This window comes from Telopea speciosissima, chromosome 2 (assembly GCF_018873765.1).
Source record: "Telopea speciosissima isolate NSW1024214 ecotype Mountain lineage chromosome 2, Tspe_v1, whole genome shotgun sequence".
Taxonomy (NCBI): domain Eukaryota; kingdom Viridiplantae; phylum Streptophyta; class Magnoliopsida; order Proteales; family Proteaceae; genus Telopea; species Telopea speciosissima.
Genome location: NC_057917.1, coordinates 34894922 through 34915072, shown reverse-complemented (window position 1 = coordinate 34915072; position 20151 = coordinate 34894922). Strand labels below are relative to the sequence as shown.

Below are 20151 nucleotides of genomic sequence, written 5' to 3'. Positions count from 1 at the left end.
TATTTATTGTTAGGTAAGAGGTAGCATCGATAGCCCAACAATGACAGTAAAATTGCATATCTACCTATGGCTATAATGCTAGTTCCTGTCGTAAGACTGATCACGCATGCAGTCGCATATGGCTCGAGACTTTCAGAAGTTTATCAAAATAAGCACCAACAGTTATCAAAATCAGAGTCAACACTACAATACCACGATGTTTGGATTAAAACTTAGCAACCTAACACTGGCCTCTTATTAGCACTAAAAATAAAAGGAACACAGACCTTGATAACCTTATTGAACACCATGAACAAACATTCCAAAGACCAAATCAAACAAAAGAACTAAGCGAAACAGACGAAACGATCATCCAAATGGCTAAAAGTAATTCAGTAGTATTTCTGAAAAAATTGCAGAGCAGATAATTGCTTTCCATCGCCAATAATTGGGAACTGGATACACTCCACTCAAGAACTGCATACAATATTGGGAGCCATGATTTCAAGCAGGCCCCTTGGATTGTCCACATGGACCCAATGACCAGAGTTTGGAAGAACGTGAACTGAAACAATCCCCCCAGATCCATTCCTCTTCTTCATAGCAAGGGTTTCTAGACGCTGAACCACATCTGGTGACCATCTGTCACTGTTTTCTGCACGGACAATGGCAATCTGTAGCCCTTCGGGTGGGTGCTCCAACAGGGACCAAAAGCTTTTCTCCCTACAAAACTCACGTAACTTTTATTGTTGGAGAAAATAATTGTAATCATTAAATATCTTCAAATTTGGACAGAACAATTGTCGAGGAGCTTGTGCCATAAATTTGAGAGGAAGTGCAGCTTGCCTGTAAGAACTGAACATTTCAACTGCACCTTGGAGATTGAAGGCCCATGTCTCAGATCCCCCAGCCTTCTTTAGGTTGCTCCCAATCCATTCCGACAGTGACTTGGAGAATCCTAGCTTGATCATGTGGTCCACAAGCCACCTAAGAAACATAGTCTACTTTATCACATGTCCAGCACAATAATAGATGAATAATGAGTTTATTTTATATCCATCATGCATTAGCAACAACTCATGATTCCCAGAAGCATTTTAATGAACCTACAGTCCTCCAAGTTAACATGGTAAAGCTCAGCTCAGATTACTGACTCAAGTATTCATCTTACAAAAGACTGACCAGTCTACCACAATTGAAATTCTTATTGACTGAATACCCACAAGTAAAAAACAGTCTCAGATGGTAAAGTTTCATATGACAGGTAAGTCAAAGTAGAAAACTGAAAAACTAGGTCCATATCTAGGTAAAGTTCCACCATCCAGGGGATAAGTAGATAGTGATAACCTGGATATTAAATGATAGCAATACATAAATTATTATGCTCCCTGGAAATTGAGTTGGCCATACTAATGAAAATAAATTATAATGACATAACTAGAACATTATTAATTTTCTTGCTTTCATCCAGTGCTTAATACCAAGATAATCATGTTTTTCGAACTCCCACTAAACTCCATATAGAAATCTTCTAATTCACTCCTGCAAGAGACAGGTTTTATTTTGAAAGACCAGAACTTTATTACAAATGTGTGCTGGGTTGCTGAAATTTTTTTTCCTCTCTTAAATTAACAGCTCATTTCTTTTTATGGTTTTATTGCTTGACAAGAGGTGGCAAAGGATATAACCATTTCTCTTTTGGTTTTGTTCTATTGGTAAAGTGTGTATTGTAACTAGGTACACTGGAGTGTCTAGATTCATTATGCACATGTTTAATGTGTTAATTGTGTGATTGTGCAATCATACCATATTTGTAATATTCTCAAGATTATAAATAAAGTGGTGGCATCTGTCTCTATTGACGAGCCAAATCATTCTCTCTCTCTCTCTCTCTTGGAATCAGAGCGCAATCCCTATAGGGATTTCTGTTTGAGTCCGCCGCCACTACCACCACTGCCGAGGCTTCGGCCTCTTGGTTCAGCATGGTTGACTGAACATGTGTTAATGTTGTCGCACCATGCTAACCATTGCTGACCATAACCACCACCATGCTACCGACTGCTGCCAGCCCTACCATGTACCGTCGCTGCCACCACCGTGGCCCTTTTTGCCCTCCTTTAGGGCATCTTTTTATTTGTGCCGATCACATCAGTCTCCCACTGCCACCATATGCTGGCCCTTCTCAGGCCACCGCCGGCCTCTCAAGCCAGCTGCCAGCCCTCCTCCGGCCACCGCCTACTACTGCCGATGGTTTCTATGGCCTTTTAAGGCCCTACCTGCTTGCTGAAATGTCTTGCTGGGCCTCTACAGCCCCTGCCAGTAAATCTGCAGTCCCTGTTGATGCTCTCCAACCCCTACCTGTGCCTTTTCCAGCCCTATATTTGTTGGCTCTACAACTTCTGTGACTTCTCTTTGATGCATCTTTGAGATGTTTTTCCCTCTTTATGGTTCTCTACCTCTCGCTATCTTGTGAGTAGCACCATCTTTCCAACTTCTAGTGCATTTTTTGGGTTTTTTCATGGAGGGATCTAGTACATCTGGTGCTGCTGGGAGCGGTGATCTAAGTCACCGTATTGCTCCTAACCATCATCCTACTCTCCAACCTGGCTCCACTAAGTTAAATGGAACAAATTACTTAGCTTGGTCTCATTAATGTAGTCCTAGATAGGTAGGAGATCTACTAGGAGCCAAACAACAGGATCAAATAACAAAAGAGGCTGCTGGTTCGAATGGGCAGCATAGGATTTAGGTCAATTCCTAGGGTTTGGGTTGGATATTGGGAAAGGGGTTTATAGGGTTTTAATGGGCAGGTCTAGGGGGTCAATATGATATAAAAAGGTTAGGGTTTGGATGAGTTTTGAAATTCTGTAATTTTGGGCAAAATTGAATTTTAGGGTTTTGGGTTTGGGTTTTAATGGAGCAAGGAGATGAAGGGGTTAGAGTGGGAGTTTGGGGCGGAAACTTGGATCGAGTGTCAACAATGATATAAGGGATGTATGCTGAAAGTTTGGTTTGAAACTGATGGACAGATTCGAAGTTATGGAGGTTTCCTAGTAGAAGTAGGAGAGAGGGGTAAAACTATAATTTCAGACAATCGGCTAGGTGGATGGTGCTGAAATTTGAATCGAGTCTCTCTTAAGGTTTGAGGAAGACTCGATCAAATTTTTAGCAGGTTCTAATGATTAGATTTGGCTGGGCAGAATTCTCACGAAAATCACCTTATATGTGACCTTCTAGAAGGAAGAAGAATAGTTGCAGAATTTCTTACTAGTTGCAAGTCTTCAATGGCGGCAGCTTTGAAGATGAACAATGGGGTCTCCCGATCTTCAAGATGCAAGGAGATAAGTAACAGCCCTCCCGATCTTCACGATGCAAGGAGTCGATTGGAGATCCACCAATCCCTTCACCTTGATATTACTCACAAGGCACACTCACGATAGAGCAAAGGCAGTAACAAAGGCAGCAAGCATAAAGCTGAGCTTTTATTAATCAAAATTCGTATTCAATGCTGGCCTCCCTTACAAACTTATATAGAAGACTCAAAAATAGACTTAGACACTAAAAATGAATGGTCCAATCCAATCCTTAACCTATTAGCTAACTTAAACTGACTAGGAAACTGAAATAGACTCATAATAGAGTCATAATCCATCCCAACTAAACAACTAAAAGAAAAACTAATAAAATCACTTAAATTGAACCATTGATTGAACCGGTTCAATTTAAAACACCAAATAAAAAGCTAAGTATGGAAATAAAACTAAGTATGTAAGCTAATCCCGTATGCAACCTATTTACCCATATTTTAGGCCCATAAAAGTGGCATATTACATTAGAAACCCATGGGATTAAAGGCCCAACATGTATGTAACCCAACCCTAGACTTATTCCTAATAAAAGAAGCCCAGTTTGGTGATAAATCTGCATCACTCGTGCATGCCTCCTTACCATTCATGGTAATCATTTTTTGGGGGTATAACTCCCTGGTCATGTTGTTCCTTTTGAACTCCATGTAGTCATCCATTAGTTCCAGTTTTGTCCTAATTTAGCCAAGGAGTTATAGGATGCTGCGAAGCACACTTATGGTCAAGCCAACAACTATGCCCAAATAAATAAAACTCGTCGTCAAGCTCAGGAAACTAAACAGAAGGATCTTTCGGTGTCTGCCTATTATTTTGCCCTGACGACATTATGGCAGAAATTGGACTTCTACCAGCCTATCACTATGACTAGCCCAATTGATGGCGCTACATTTGCAAAGGAACATGAAATGGAACTAGTTTATGCTTTCCTCACTAGCCTTAATCCAGAGTATGATTAGATACGCATCCAAGTTCCCAACAGGAGTACTTTTCCTATTTTACTTGAAGCCTATAATATTATTCAGCATGAGAATCACTGTCATTCTGTCATGATGCCTCCTACTGCACCTCCTCGGTCTGCTCTTGTTACTACACCATAGCCTTCTTTACCTGTGGACAGTGCTGGTTTAATCAATAAAACTAGTTCTACTCATTCTCCAGTACAATGTGACTATTGTGGCCTCACTAGTCATGCTAGGGAGACTTGTTGGAAATTACATGGCCATTCCAATGGGGGCGAAAAGGGAGGGAGAGATGGTTCTGCTCGTCCTCAGGCTCAGGCTAACTTGACCGAAACTCCCGAGGTTAGCGGTACTTCATCTATGTCTATAGAACAACTTGTGACTCAGCTCCAACGTATGATGTCTCAAATGGGTATTACATCTTCTACAGTGGCACCTTCCACTTCACCTACCTCCCATATTTCCCAATCAGGTATATTTTTGGCCTCCTCCCAAAATAGCTCTTCATGGCTTCTTGATTCTAGAGCCTCTGACCATATAACCAGCTCCTCAGACGTGATTTCTTTTTATCTCCCTTGTTCGGGTAAGGACAAGATCTGAGTGGCTGATGGTTCTCTTAGCTGTTTCTAGTAAAGGCTCTATTTCTTGCACCCCAACCATTTCCCTGTCCTCCGTTTTTCATGTCCCTAATCTCTGTGCCAACTTACTTTCTATACATCATCTTACCACTAATCTTACTTCTTCTGTTCACTTTTTTTCTACCCATTGTGTTTTTCAGGACCTAGCGACGGCAGCAACGATTGGATATGGTAGAGTGCGGGATGGTCTTTACTATTTGGATCCGGGTCTCACTACAGCTCCCTCACTAGTTTTAGCTCATATTACTCGAGAAGCCAGTGCTCTCCGACAGTTGCATCATGAACAACGCTGTCTTGGTCATCCTCTTTTTATATTTTACATCATTTGTGTCCTTCTTTGATTAAACAATGTAACTTAGATCATTTTAATTGTGATGTTTGTGAACTTGCCAAGCACACACGCTCTTCCTATTTTCCAAGTGATAATAAAAGTTTGATTCCATTTTCTGTTATTCACTTTGACCTATGGGGACCTTCTTAGACAATTGCTCAAGGTGGGTATAAATGGTTTATTACTTTTATTGTACTAGACTAACCTGGGTCTACCTTCTATACACCAAGCCTGAGGCTTTTTCCTCCTTCCATACAATGAACCAGACACAGTTCAATGCCCAGGTTAAGGTTCTCCGAAGCGATAATGGGATAGAGTACCTTGATGTCCCCCTTTCCTCCAGTACCTTGATACCCATGGCATCCTCTCTCAGACCTCTTGTGTTAGCACACCGGAACAGAATGGTATTCCAGAACACAAGAACCACAATCTCCTAGAGGTCACACGCTCTCTAATGTTTACCATGCATGTCCCAAAGTATTATTGGGGTAATGCTGTTCTTACTGCTGCCTTTTTTATAAATCGGGTTACTTCCAATGTTCTCGACTTTAAGACTCCCGTGAGTCAGCTTCTGGATCCCATTATTGCCTCTCACCTTCCTCGTGTGTTTGGATGCGTTTGCTTTGCTCATAATTCAACTCCCTCCCGGTCAAAGCTTGATCCCCAGGACTTCAAATACATCTTCCTTAGGTACTCTACTTCTCAAAAGGGTTATAAGTGCTATCATCCTCCCTCTCGCAAGCTTTTTATTACCATGGATGTCACTTTCCACGAGGATGAACCTTACTACTAGTCTTCTCTTCAGGGGGAGACTCTAGAAGAAGAGAATCCTTCATCTCCGTTCATCATACACACTGTTCGACTTTAGGGGGAGCAAAAAGATATTGTTTAGGGGGAGCAAACTAATGAGAATGATGCTACCATTAAACACAAGGATCTTATCACCTATCACAAAAAGGAAAAGACTATCCCTAACATACCATGTCCACCTACGCTCCCTGAGTCGGTCCCACCAACTCAAGCACCAGGTAATACATCTTCTTCCTCTGATGATCGTCCTATTGCCCCAAGGAAAGGAGTCAGATTTGGTACCAAACATCGTATTTCTAACTTTGTCTCCTATTAATGTTTATCTCCCTCCTACCGTGCCTTTGTTTCTTTGTTGTCTTCTGTGTCTATTCCACACGGTTGGAAGAAGGCTATTGCTGACCCAAAATGAAAGAATGGTATGGTAGAAATGCAGGCCTTAAAGAAGAATGATACTTAGGAGTTTGTACCTTCTCCTAATGGGAAGAAACCAGTTGATGCAGATCCATCACCAAATAAGGTTTGTTTCATTAGAAATAAGTCTAGCGTTGGGTTACATACATGTTGGGCCTTTGATCCCATGGGTTTCTAATGTAATAGGCTACTTTTCTGGGCCTAAAATAGGGGTACATAGGTTGCATACGGGATTAGCCCAATACTTAGTTTTTATTGTGTGTTTTTAATTGAGCCGGTTTAAATTGGTTGCATCCAATTGGTTCAATTGGTCTAATTTAAGTGAAGTGATCCTATTGGCTAAGAGGTTCTTATATCCTATTGGCTACTGGGGAATCTTCTTTATTTTAAGTAGTTTAAGTTGTTTTAAGTCATTAGGACTCTATTTTGAGTCTATTTGAGTTTCCTAGTCAGTTTAAGTTGCCTAATAGGTTAGGGATAAGGTTAGGCCATTCCTTTTTAGTGTCTAAGTCTATTTTTTGAGTCTTCTATATAAGTTTGTAAGGGAGGCCAGCATTGTACACGAATTTGATTAATAAAAATTAGCTTTATGCTTGCTGCCTTAGCTCCATCGTGAGTGTGCCTTGTGAGTAATATCAAGGTTGAAGGGATTGGTGGATCTCCAATCGACTCCTTGCATTGTGAAGATCGGGAGGGCTGTTACTTATCTCCTTGCATTGTGAAGATCGGGAGACCCCATTGTTCATCTTCAAAGTTGTTGCCATTGAAGACCTGTAACAAGTAAAAAATTCTGCAACTATTCTTCTTCCTTCTAGAAGGTCACATACAAGGTGATTTTCGTGAGAATTCTGCCCAGCCAAATCTAACCATTAGAATCTGCTAAAAATTTGATCAAGTCTTTCTCAAACCCTAAGAGAGACTCGATTCAAATTTCAGCACCATCCACCCAGCCGATTGTCTGAAATTACAGTTTTACCCTTCTCTCCTACTTCTACTAGGAAACCTCCATAACTCCAAATCTGTCCATCAATTTCAAACCAAACTTTCAGCATACATCCCTTACATTATTGTTGACACTCTATCCAAGTTTCAGCCCCAAACTCCCACTTTATCCCCTCCATTCCTTCACTCCATTAAAACCCAAAACCTGCAACACAATTCTGTCCAGAACTGCAGAATTTTAAAACCTTCCCAAATCCTATTATTTTTATACCATATTGACCCCGTAGACCTACCCATTAATACCCTATAAACCCCTTTCCAATATCCAACCCTAACCCTAGGAATTGACCTAAATCCTAGTGTTGTCCATTCGAACCAGCAACCCCTTTTGTTATTTGATCCTGTTGTTTGGCTCCTAGTAGGCCTCCTACCTATCTAGGACTACATTACCAGTTGGATGCAAATGGGTGTTCACAGTAAAACAAAATGTAGATGGGACCATTACTCGTTATAAAGCCAGATTAGTTGTCAAGGGATTCAAACTGACATATGACATCGATTACCAAGAGACCTTCACTCTAGTTGCAAAAATGAACTTTGTTTGAGCCTTGTTATCCTGCACTGCTAATCTTGGATGAAGTCTCCAGCAGCTAGATATAAAGAATGCTTTCTTGAATGGCGATCTTGAGGAGGTCTACATGGATATCCCTCTTGGTTTTGACTCACCTACTACAGCTGGCAAAGTCTGTCGACTGAGAAAGTTACTCTATGGATTGAAGCAATCTCCTTGTGTAAGATTTGGGAGATTTTATGATGCAATGATCAAGTTTGGCTACAAGAAGAGTAATGCTGATCATACCTTATTTGTCAAACACGACGACGGGAAAGTTACTGCGCTGATTGTATATATGGATGACATAGTAATTACCGAAGATGAAGCAGAAATTCCATCCTTGAAAACTCAATTGGCAGCTGAATTTGAAACTAAGGATCTAGGGCATCTAAAATACTTCTTAGGGATTGAAGTAGCCCGATCTAACAAAGGAATCTTCATATCCCAATGCAAATATATCTTAGACCTTAGAAGAAATTGAGGAAACTTTGGTGTAAACCGATTGACTCTTCCATTGAAGTCAATCACCAACTGGGCAGCCCAGGTGGTGACTCTGTTGACAAAGAGAGGTACCAGCACCTCGTTGGAAGACTTATCTATCTCTCCCACACCAGACTAGACATTGCCTATGCTGTGGGGATCGTTAACAGATTTCTTCATGATCCGAAGACCACTCACCTTAAAGCAGTATATAGGATTCTTGTTACTTAAAATCAGCCCTAAGGAAAGGAATCCTGTTCTCAAACAATGGAAGTCTCAAGTTGGATTCCTTTACTGATGCTGACAGGGCTGGCTCTGTTGATGACCGACGATCTACTTCAGGTTACTGTGCATTCCTTGGAGGGAATTTGGCGACATGGAGGACTAAGAAACAATCTGTAGTTTCCAGATCCAGTGCTGAGGCAAAATACAAGGCAATGGCACAGGGGTTTGTGAACTCAAGTGATTAAAGAAACCCCTCCAAGATTTAAAAATAGATCCTGAAGGGCCTATGAGACTCTATTGTGTCAAAAAGGCTGCAATCAGTATAGCTCATAACCCTTTTCAGCATGATAGAACAAAACATGTTGAAATTGACCGTCACATCATCAAGGAGAAGATGGAAGATGGTCTGATTTGCACTCCATTTGTTACTACTGAGAACCAACTGGCCGATGTGTTTACTAAAGGCTTAATAGTTAAAACCTTCCATCCTATTGTTTCCAAGTTGGGGATGCATGATATCTATGCACCAACTAGAGGGGGAGTGTTGAAGTGTTAAAGATTGGTTCAGTTCGGTTTGGTTCTCTTCTACTTTGGTTCTCCAGGTAAAGTGTGTTTTGTAACTAGGTACATTGGAGTGTCAAGATTCATTATGCACATTTTTAATGTGTTAATTATGTGATTGTGCAATTATACTATATTTGTAATATTCTCAAGATTATAAATAAAGTGGTGGCCTCTGTCGCATTGACAAGCCATATCATTCTCTCTTTTCTCTCTTCCTCTCAACCATAGTTCGAGAACTCGCGAGATCTCGGCGAGTTTCTCGATTTTTTGAGAAACTGAGACGAGATGGGATACGATACAAAATAATACAAGATCTCGGTGAGATCTCGAATCTTGGGTCGAGGTCATGGGCTGACCCATGGAAATGACCCATCTACTATATATTTACTTACCTAACTCAACAAAATTCTTATATGTTTGTTGTGGAGCACTATATGCAACATTACAGCAACACTATGTCATGGGAAGACTATGTGACACTAGCGGGGACTGAATACTTGATTCAAAGTCATTTTATGTGATGATAGTTGTAACACTGTTAAACAGTTTGATGTATCACTTTAACATATCTAATTCTTATTTAAGTTGTTTAGCTATTAATTGAATGTTTTGCTTGCTTTCTATTACTAAATTATGTGTACAGTAGGGTATTTTAGTACGTCATCGCCTACCAACCTATGGTCCGAATTGAAACTCATATTTGAACTTTGTTTTTGCAAAATTTGATAGTGCCATTGTGTTTAAATGGCCTAAAATAGGCTGAATACCAAGTTTCAGACCCAAACTAGGTCTAAAACCCATTGAGTTGACGCTTTGAGTAAAAAAAAAAAAAAAATGCACCAACTCGGCGAGATCTCGACTCGACTCGGTTTTTCCAAGGGCCGAGTTGGTACCGAGACCCGAGTTTTAGTACCTTGCTCTCAACTAAAAATTAACAGATTATAGAAATAGTAACTTGACTTATCCGAGGAAGAAGTAGAAAACAAGAGACAATGAAGGAGAGAGATTCTGAAGGAGCAGCCATGAACAAGCAGGAATTCCGACGCATTCTGGTTCTGTGCCCGATAATCCATTCTCGAGATTATTGTTAATTAAGGAAGGAATCTAGTGACGTTGTATTGATTATAGTCACCATTGAAATCACATGCAATTGGCATTGGAATTGAAGTGCAGCTAGATCATCAGTGATTCTTGATCATCTAGGTTTTTTTTTTTTTTTTGTATGCAGGGTAAGGCTTCCTTGTTTTTGGAAGCATTTTTTTATCGTGGAAGGGTTCTTGATCGTCAAGGTTTGTTGGATTTTGGAAGGGTTTCTTAGAGTTTGATCGTGGAGGATTTTTTTTGTCAATTCCTTCTTTGTTCGGGCTGTTTTCTATACTCCATTACCACCATTGAAGCACCACCAACAACATTACTCTACTCATAATCCAATACCCAATCAAACACCACCACACCCATTCATTCTTCCACCACTTTCAATACCTCTACTCTAATCAACCCATAGTTGTCATAGCGGTTAGGCGACCCAAGGCGTTGGAGAGGGTAAAAAACCAAGGCGACACCAAGTAGGCGATCAAGGTGCCCAAGTCGACTAAAGCGCCTGGATGCCTAGGCAACCCTTCATTCTTCCATCCGTCTTTCTTCAAACATACCGCAATAACCACCAACCATCCCCTTTATCATCCAACATCACATAATAACCCATAATCATTTTTGTCCACCCATTACCTTCCCACATCCAAACACCGTAATCATTACCGCCTCTCATTCATCCTCAATTTCTTGATCCCATCGAGCGTGGTAGCAATTCTCATGAAATAGTCGGGCTCCTAGGGTTGCAATGGTCGATCCTCCCCTCTCCAGGGAAGATCGCCCCCTCATCCACCCCTTACAGCAGCAGCAGTCGGATCTAGCAGCAATGCTGCACTTATCTCCTTCTCTAGTATGGCCGCAAGAAACGTTTCTCTCAATCTGGCTCCAATTGCGATCAAAACTTCTTCCTCCCACTTTGGTGCTCCAGCAGTTTTCTTCTCGATAGAGGAGATTGATCGATTTGTGATCAGGTTTAATTTCGCCCTGATTGCCAAGTGCTCCTACGGTTAGGCCTTTATTGTTTGAGGTCAAGTGCTTTTTGCAAAAAACATTTCACCTTCAATCATATGTGAGAATTTCCATTCTTGACCAACAACATCTTCTTCTACGATTTTTGGAGCGTGCGAATTTTGTGAAGGTATGGATTGAGGAACATGTTTTTATTAAGGGTTATTCGTTTCGATTCTTCAAGTGGACGATCGGTTTCAAGGCAAGGTCTAAATCCCCCATTGTGCCAATCTGGGTTTCCTTCCCAAATCTCCCGGTAAATCTTTATCAAGGTAATAACTATTTTTTGTCGATTGCTGGAACGGTATGCAAAGTGTTGAAAATCGATAGTGCTACTTCCAATTGCACGTGTACGATTGCGGCGAGAGCATGTGTTGAGATTGACTTGAGAGAAGTCTGTCCTAAACGTATTTGGATCGGAGCCACAGAAGGTGGTGTTTGAAAAAATCCCGTCTTTCTGCAAGGGATGTTCGAAGCTAGGGCATGATTTTGACTCATGCTGGAAAAGAACGGCTGTTAAAGATGTTGCCACGTCAGATGGTCCTCGCAATTCATCTAACATTCAAGTGATTCTTAGGGAAGGAGGTGATGTTTCAGTGCCTGTTGTAGAGGCGGTAGAGCGGCTCGAATCTCGGGGTGCTTCAGAGGTTAACGAGGTTGCTAACGTTGTGGAGCCCACAGGGGTTGCCGCTGAAACCGGTGATAAGGGGGTAGTCTCCATTGATATGGCCTTGGCCGTCAGGTATGGAAGGTCATCAAGATTAGGGCCGCAAGATTCAGAGGTGGGTCGGTTTAAAACTTCGGCTCGAAACAGTGCCTCACATGGCACTGTTCAAGTAGGTACATCTTATAGTGGTAGGTTGGTGAATGCGAATGAAGCACATAATGGAACGGTATGGCAATGGAGGCAGGTGAGAAGGGGAATGGAGAAACAAAGGAAGTGAATCCCAGCTCTCAAATCCCTTGTGATGTCTCGGATTCTATTTCTTTGGAATCAGAGGACCATGATGGTTTGACTTCGGAGAGAATCCAACCATAGTTCAAAATCTTGCGATATATCGCCGATATTTTGGTATATTTCGGATATCTCGACATTGGCGAGACGAGATGACCATACGAAATGAAAAAAGTCCAAATTTTGGTATATTTCGTGAAATTTCAGTATATTACTTAAACAATGTGTATTTAACTATTTATACATCAAGGTCCGACCGTATACTGTCAATCAAGAGTGCAAACCCAAAACACCACATTGAGTTCATTTTTTTGCAATATAAAGGTTTAAATGTGTTTATTTAGCTTAAATAAGGGTGTACATGAAGTATCAGGCCTTAACATGGCCAAAACCCCCCACTGAGATGGAATGCCGAAATATGGCAGAAAAATACCATATTTTGACGAAATTTCAATAAATTTCGAATATTTTGAAAATCTCGACCTGCCCGAAATGGCGAGACAAGACGAGATCTTGAACTATGCATCCAACAGCTTGGGCGATTTTCCTTAGATGATATGGAGGTTGGCCTTTCGGATCGGCTGAGGCCCTTTCAAGGTTTCAAAAACCATATTGCATGCCGATATCGTGATGATTTTAATATTATTGTTAAGTTTAAGGGTATTTTTTGTCTTTCTAGTGTTTTAGGCTCTACTTCCCAGCTTTACTATAGAGTCGGGGGGTTCAGGGGTATACTTGTCTTTTATGTTTATTTTATTTCTGGGTTCATTAATATGAATACAAGGGATCAGTCCTGCAGCTGGGTATTCTGTACAAGCCGCAGGCTGTTCTCTTCTCGTGGATAGTTTGCTTCCTCTCTTCTTCTTCTTCTTCTTCTTCTTCTTCTTCTTCTTCTTCTCAGATTGCAAGTTCTGGATATTGTAACATGGTATCAGAGCTCTTGTAATCAGATCTGAGATTTTTTTTCATCATCCTCTACAGGTTTTTGTTTTTCGGATTCTCCTTGTGGTGTGCAGCCACCTAATGCTGCCGTTATTATGAAATAATCGCTCCTTTTCTTACTTATGGAGTGCTTTGTACCTGTTTCTGCTCAAGTATCCTGCTGGTGATTGACGCCTACATCGAATTCTGCTCCATCAGGATGTATCGATCTCAGTCAGAATCCTGATAAATTCAATTTTTCCTATGCTGCTGGTTTTGGTTTTTTTTATTTTTTTTTTAATTTTTATGGAACTTATTGGTTCGTGGCTCCTGGTTGCTGCTGTTGCTGATGCTTCTTTGTCCTTCACGGTTCTCCATTAATTTTTCTATCGGTTTTGGCTTCTTCACCAAAGCCCTACTTCATCGGTTTCCTCCTGGTTTGTTTTCTGGCCCTGCTATATAGTGGTGAAGCCTTCCCTATTGCTGTTTGTATATTCCAGCATCTTTTTTTTTTTTTGGTGATTTGGGCTGCTCCTGTTAATTTTCTATCCAAATCGATTTTATTTTATTGTCATACACCTGCCTCCTATCGAGTTGTTTGGATTTATTATTTTTCTAGTGACATGGCTGAGTCCAAGAATACTACGGATAATGTAAATGTCCAGCTTACTTCTATCAAGCTCAAAGGGAAGCTCCAAATACCTGCTTTGGGCTTAAGCTGTTCGGTTTTACAGCATGCCTAAGGATAAGCTCAGTTATATTACTTCCAGTCCTCCAGTCTCAGATTCTAAGTATTATAATGAATGGGTCAAGGACAATGCAATTATTCTTATCTGGTTATGGAACAGCATGGAGCCCGATATTGCTACCAATGTCATGTTCCATACTACTGCCAAGGGAGTGTGAGATGACTTGAAGGAGACATATTCCCAAGAAAAGAGTACGACTCGCATCTACGACCTGTATGAGATGCTGTTCCAACTTCAGCAGTCTGACAAATCTCTACAGAAATACTAAAGTTTGTTCAAAGGAATGGTTGCAGAGCTGAATGTGTTTCAGCCACTTAGTACAGACATTTAGACACTAAAAGCCCAACGGAATGAAATTTTTGGTCTCTAAATTTCCTGCTGGTCTGAACCCTAGTCTGAAGGCTGTAAAGGGTCATTTGCTTGCGGGTGAATTAGTCCCTACTCTCAATAACATCTAGTCCCGACTTCAGCGGATTGCTTCTCCTTCCAAGCCTGATTCCAGCACTAAAGAAAATTATGCATTCACTGCTGGTCGAGGACGTGGTAAAGGCCGTGGTTCTGGTGGCCGTAATTCTAGTGGGCAGCATACTGACCGTGCTCATAGACAGTGTTCTTTTTGTGGAAAACCCAATCATACGGTTGAGACTTGCCGGGCCAAGCATGGAAAACCAGAATGGGCTCAAAATTTGGCCAATCATGCAGCACATGATGATGGTTCTGATGTTGTACCCTCCGGTGACACTAAATCGGGTCCACCTTCACGAGATTCTTCCTCCATCATTCATGATGAAATTCATCAATTGATGTGCCGGATACAGAGTCTTGACTCTTGAGACATCTACTTCTACATCTTCAGGGGCTTCCACTTCTACTGCTACTTTAGCTCATGCAGGTACACCTGCTTTCCTTACCACCACTTCTACACCTTGGATTATTCATTCAGGGGCTTCTGGCCATATAACTGGTAAGTCATCATTATTTAGTTCTTTTCTTTTAGTTCAAATTCACCACCTGCAATTCTTGTGAATGGTTCTTCTACATCAATTACTGGTCAAGGTACAGTTTCTCTTAGTCCTGACATCTCTCTTTCCTCTGTGTTGAATGTTCCTAAATTTCCATGAAGTCTTCTTTCTATTAGACAATTAACTAAAGCCCTTAATTGCTCTGTAACCTTTTTTTCTTCGCACTGTATCTTTCAGGATCTTCACACGAGGGAGACGATTGGTGGAGGGTGTGAGAAAGATGGCCTGTACTACCTATACTATGATGCCCTTTCTGCTTTTGCTGCTGCTACTACAGTTGGTGGGGTGTCTCCTTTCCAGTGGCATTGTCAGTCGGGACTTGTCCTTGTCTAGGTTAAAGGTTTTGTTTCCCCAGTTTAAGTCTTTAGATAGGTTAGAGTGTGAGGGCTACGAGTTGGGAAAGCATCACCGGGCTTCTTTTCCTTCTCAACCCGTGGCCCGTAGTCCGTCTTTATTTTCCTTAGTTCATTCAGATATTTGGGGTCCTTGTCGTACAAGTAATAGGCATGGCTTTCGGTATTTTGTCACCTTGTGGACGACCATTCTCATCTTACTTGGTTGTACCTCTTGAAGGATCGTTCAAAGTTTTAATTGTATTTCGCAATTTTTTAATGAAATAAAGACTCAATTAAGTGTTTCTATTAAAATTTTTTGTTCTAATAATGCTTTGGAATTTGTTCAAAATGAAATATCTTCGTTTTGTGCTACTCATGGGATGATTCATCAAACCAGTTGTTCCTATACTCCACAACAAAATGGAGTAGCGGAATGGAAAATTAGACATTTACTTGAGGTAGCTCATACTATTATGTTTCATATGCAAGTTCTTAAGCACTTTTGGTGTGATGCGGTCCTTACTGCCTGTTTCTTGATTAATCACATGCCATCCTCTGTGCTTACTGATAAGTCCCCTTTTTCTATTTTGTTCCCGGGTTTGCAACCATTCCCCTTACCTCCTCGTGTTTTTAGTTGTGTTTGTTTTGTTCACAATCTACATTCCCCTATAGGTAAGTTAGAACCTCGATCTACTAAGTGGGTAAGTGTATTTTTCTAGGTTACTCTCGTACTCAGAAAGGTTACCGGTGTTATGATCCTGTTACCCGGAAACAGTTTTTTAGTGTTGATGTGACCTTCTTTAAGGGCAACTCCTATTTCTCTACTCAGCCCACCTTGTGTGGGGACACATGGGCTGCTCCTGAACCACCACCCATTCCTTCTATTGTTCCTATGCCTACCCCACCATTGCAGGTTTATCGGTGCAAGAAGACATTGGGGCAGCCTAATACAGATGTTCCTACTCCACCTCCATTACTACCTGAACCGTCTTCAACCTCTGGTGCGGATCCTATTCCTCTTGCTCCTGATGATTTACCTGTTGTTACTGATGACTTACCTGTTGCACTTCGTAAAGGTACACACTCTTGCACTAAAAAATCATTAGTTGTATACCCTATTGACAAATTTGACTCTTTGTCCCATCTTCCCGCTTCGTATCATCATTTGGCTCTATCTTTGTCCACTTACACTATTCCCAGGACTCATACTGAGTCTCTTACTATTCCTGAGTGAAAACATGCCATGGATGTGAAAATGGATGCTCTCTTAACTCGTAATACTTGGAGTTTAGTGGATTTACCTCTTGGTAAGGACCTGTCGGTGGGTTTACACTATTAAGTATCACTCTGATGGTTCTATTGAGTGGCTGAAAGCCTGTCTGGTTGCCAAAGGGTATACCCGGACTTATGGATTCAATTACTTTAAGACCTTTTCTCCGGTTGCCCGGTTGAATTCTGTCTATATTCTATCTCCTTGGCCGTTAATTTTGATTGGCCATTGTTTCAGTTGGACATAAAAAATGTCTTCCTCTATGGTGACTTGATTGAGGAGGTCTACATGGAGCAACCTCTAGGGTATTTTGCTCCAGGAGAGAATGCTAGACGTGTTTGTAGGTTGCATAAGGCAATTTATGGGCTGAAACAGTCTCCTCAGGCCTGGTTCGAGAAGTTTAGTGCAACCGTGAGTCCGTGACCAAATTTGGCTTCTCTCAGTGTTTTGCAGATCATTCAATGTTTGTTCGTCGCAGAGGATAGAAGTTAGTTGTCTTGGTTGTTTGTGTAGATTATATTATTGTCACTGGCAATGATGAGGATGGTATAGCTGAGGTGCAAAGATGTTTACAATAGCATTTTCAGACCAAAGATTTAGGTCAACTCCACTATTTTCTTGGGATTGAAGTTTGTTGAAATATGGGTATTAATGTAACATGGGTCGACCATGGTATAAGGTCGACCCATGGGGTTTTCTCTACTCTAGTTTCTCCTAAGGGTATTATTGAAATTGCTCCTATTCTGAAATCTTTTTCATATCTATTATAAATAAATCGTGTGGGGGCTGTCACATTGATAAGCCATTCCAATTATTCCTTCTTGACATCAGAGCCAAAAATCGATACCTAACAAATAAATCCCAATTCCCAAAAATCGATCTTCCTTCTTGAGTTCGATTTTTTTCCTTCATCTCTCTCTTCCGCTCAAGATCGATCCCTCTTAGATTGATTCTTTCTCCATTCTTCTAGTGTTTCCAAACCTTAAGCCCAACCTTACAACCTAGATTTTTTTTCTCTAGTCTCATCGTTTTATGGAGGGTGGTACTTTGAGGTGATCAATAATGATCTAGTACCTGCCCTGGATCTTACGTCCTTTTTTTCCTATCCTATATTTATGATCTCCATACAGATCGAGATCATTATTTGAAGCCATTGCAGATTTTTTTTAGAGAAATACTCTCAGCTACGATCTGCAATTTTTTCCAGGTCTTCTACAGAAACCGAGTATCATCCTTCTACAGAAAACGATAACTACAAATTTTCTGCAGATCGACTTTGTGATTTGGGCTATTTTTCTGCATCTTTGTGATCGATATTGTGCAACTATCATCACTATGCCTTATTCAGACGTATCCACAACATCTACTGGCCCATCTGTTACACAAGGGAATCATCATGAATATCCTTCTTTTCCAGCCAATCCAGTGAAGCTCGAAGGCACAAGTTACTTACTGGTCTACATCAGTTTTTCTCTCCATTGATTCACGGGGCTATAAGGGATATATATATATATATATATATATGGTACTGCTGTCAAGCCAAGTGATGCTGGTCCAGTACAAGATAAGTGGAAATCAAATAACTCACTGGTTGTGTCTTTTCTTCTCAGTTCTGTGACTCCACCCATTGTCCGTGCCTATGTATTGCTTGATTCAACTGCCAAGATTTGGAAGGCTGCAAAAGATACCTATTCCCAAGTAGAGAATGACGCACAAGTTTATGATATTCAAAGAAAAATCCATGCAACCAAATAGGGAGAACTCACTTTGTCACAATACTACTCTGAACTCCGCAGTATATGGCAAGAGCTAGATTACTATGATAATTTTCAACTTGACTGTCCTTCTGATGTTACAAAATTTCAAGGGAGGATAAATTCAGAGTTTACACCTTTTTGACTGGACTCAATATGGAATATGACCAGCTACGGTCTCAGGTTTTGAGTCATTCTCCTTTTCCCACTTTGGAGCAAGCCTATTCTATGATACAGTTGGAGGATACTCGTCGGTCCACTATGTTACCCCTCACTCAACCAGAGAGATCAGCTTTACTTACTTCTGGGGGTGGCTCTTCTAATACTGGTACACGTTCCTCGTCTGAGAAGGAACCTCTTAAATGTATCCATTATGGAAAGGAACGACATACTGTGGATTATTGCTGGAAGTTGCATGGTCGGCCATCTAATACGTCTGATAGTAGTGGTGGTGGCCAGGGCCGTGGCCGAGGTCGTCGTCGTGGTAATGGTGGCCGTGGTGGTATACAAGCCAATCTCACTAAAGCCACCAAAACATCTTCTTCATGTCCTAATACCATACTTCCTGCAGAGGAGCTTGCTGTATTTCGTCGTATGGTGACCAACTTTGGGTCCCTCACATCAACATCTGCCAGCTGTGGTTCCCTCTTCTGAATCCAACCTTGTTTTCTCCAAACTAGGTATTTCTTTTGGTGGTCATTGTGCTTCGACATTATCCCGTCCTTGGATAATCGATTCCAGACCTACTGATCACATGACTGGTACATCCAATTTATTTTTTCATTATTCTCCTTCTTCTGGCAAGGATAAAATTAAAATCGTCGATGGTTCTCTTTCCTCTGTATTAGGGAAGGGATCCATCCATTGCTCTCCTCCTTTATCCTCGTCCTCTGTTTTGCATGTCCCAAAGTTAGCTTCTAATATGCTTTCTATCAGTAGTTTGGCATCTGATCTCAATTGTAAAGCTATTTTTTATCATTCCCATTGTGTCTTTTAGGACTTGGGGACAGGGAGTACGATTGGAATTGGTAGAATGCGTGGTGGCCTTTATTTGCTCAACAATGATCTTACCTCTAATACTGATGCAATTTCTGGACAGACTCATAATGCTACTTCCGCTGACCATCAATTATCAGAATTACATCATTGGCATCGCCAGTTGGGACATCCACCTTTAGGAACCTTAGCTAAAAATTTTCCTGGTTTATTTCAGCATTGTAATCCTCAAACTTTATTATGTGAGGCTTGTGTTTTTGCGAAACAAACTCGTTCTATTTATTCTATTTCTAAAAAAGATGTTCCAAACATTTTTCTATGATTCATTCTGATGTCTGGGGTCCCTCACGCACATCATCTATTTCTAGTTTTAAGTGGTTTGTCACATTTATTGATTGTCACACACGCACCACTTGGGATTATTTGATGCGGCACAAAAGTGAAGTGTTTTCTTATTTTAAGGTTTTTTATAGCATGGTTCAAACCCAATTTCAAGCGACCATTCAAACTCTTCGGAGTGACAATGGTCATGAATATTTTGACGGGGCCTTTCAAGTCTTTCTTGCTACTCAAGGCATCATTCACCAAACCAGTTGCGTTGACACTCCACACAAAAATGGAGTGGCTGAACGCAAAAATAGACATCATCTTGATGTAGCTCGCTCCATTAGGTTTGAAATGAATGTTACTTCTCATTTTTGGGGAGAGGCTGTTCTAATAGCCGCTTATCTT

The 20151-nt window shown here is 40.9% G+C and overlaps 1 protein-coding gene across 1 annotated transcript in view; it reads right to left on the bottom strand.

The window, feature by feature from the left end:
- Positions 1–333: 333 nt before the first annotated feature.
- LOC122649501 (protein ABHD11) overlaps positions 334–20151 on the bottom strand; it is a 57215-nt gene continuing 37397 nt past the window's right edge. The window contains exons 4-5 of the mRNA XM_043842683.1: positions 826–966; positions 334–702 (exon numbers count right to left, since the gene is read on the bottom strand). Coding sequence (XP_043698618.1) covers positions 450–702; positions 826–966 — 394 coding nt within the window. The 3' untranslated portion in view covers positions 334–449. The remainder of the gene's footprint in view (positions 703–825; positions 967–20151) is intronic.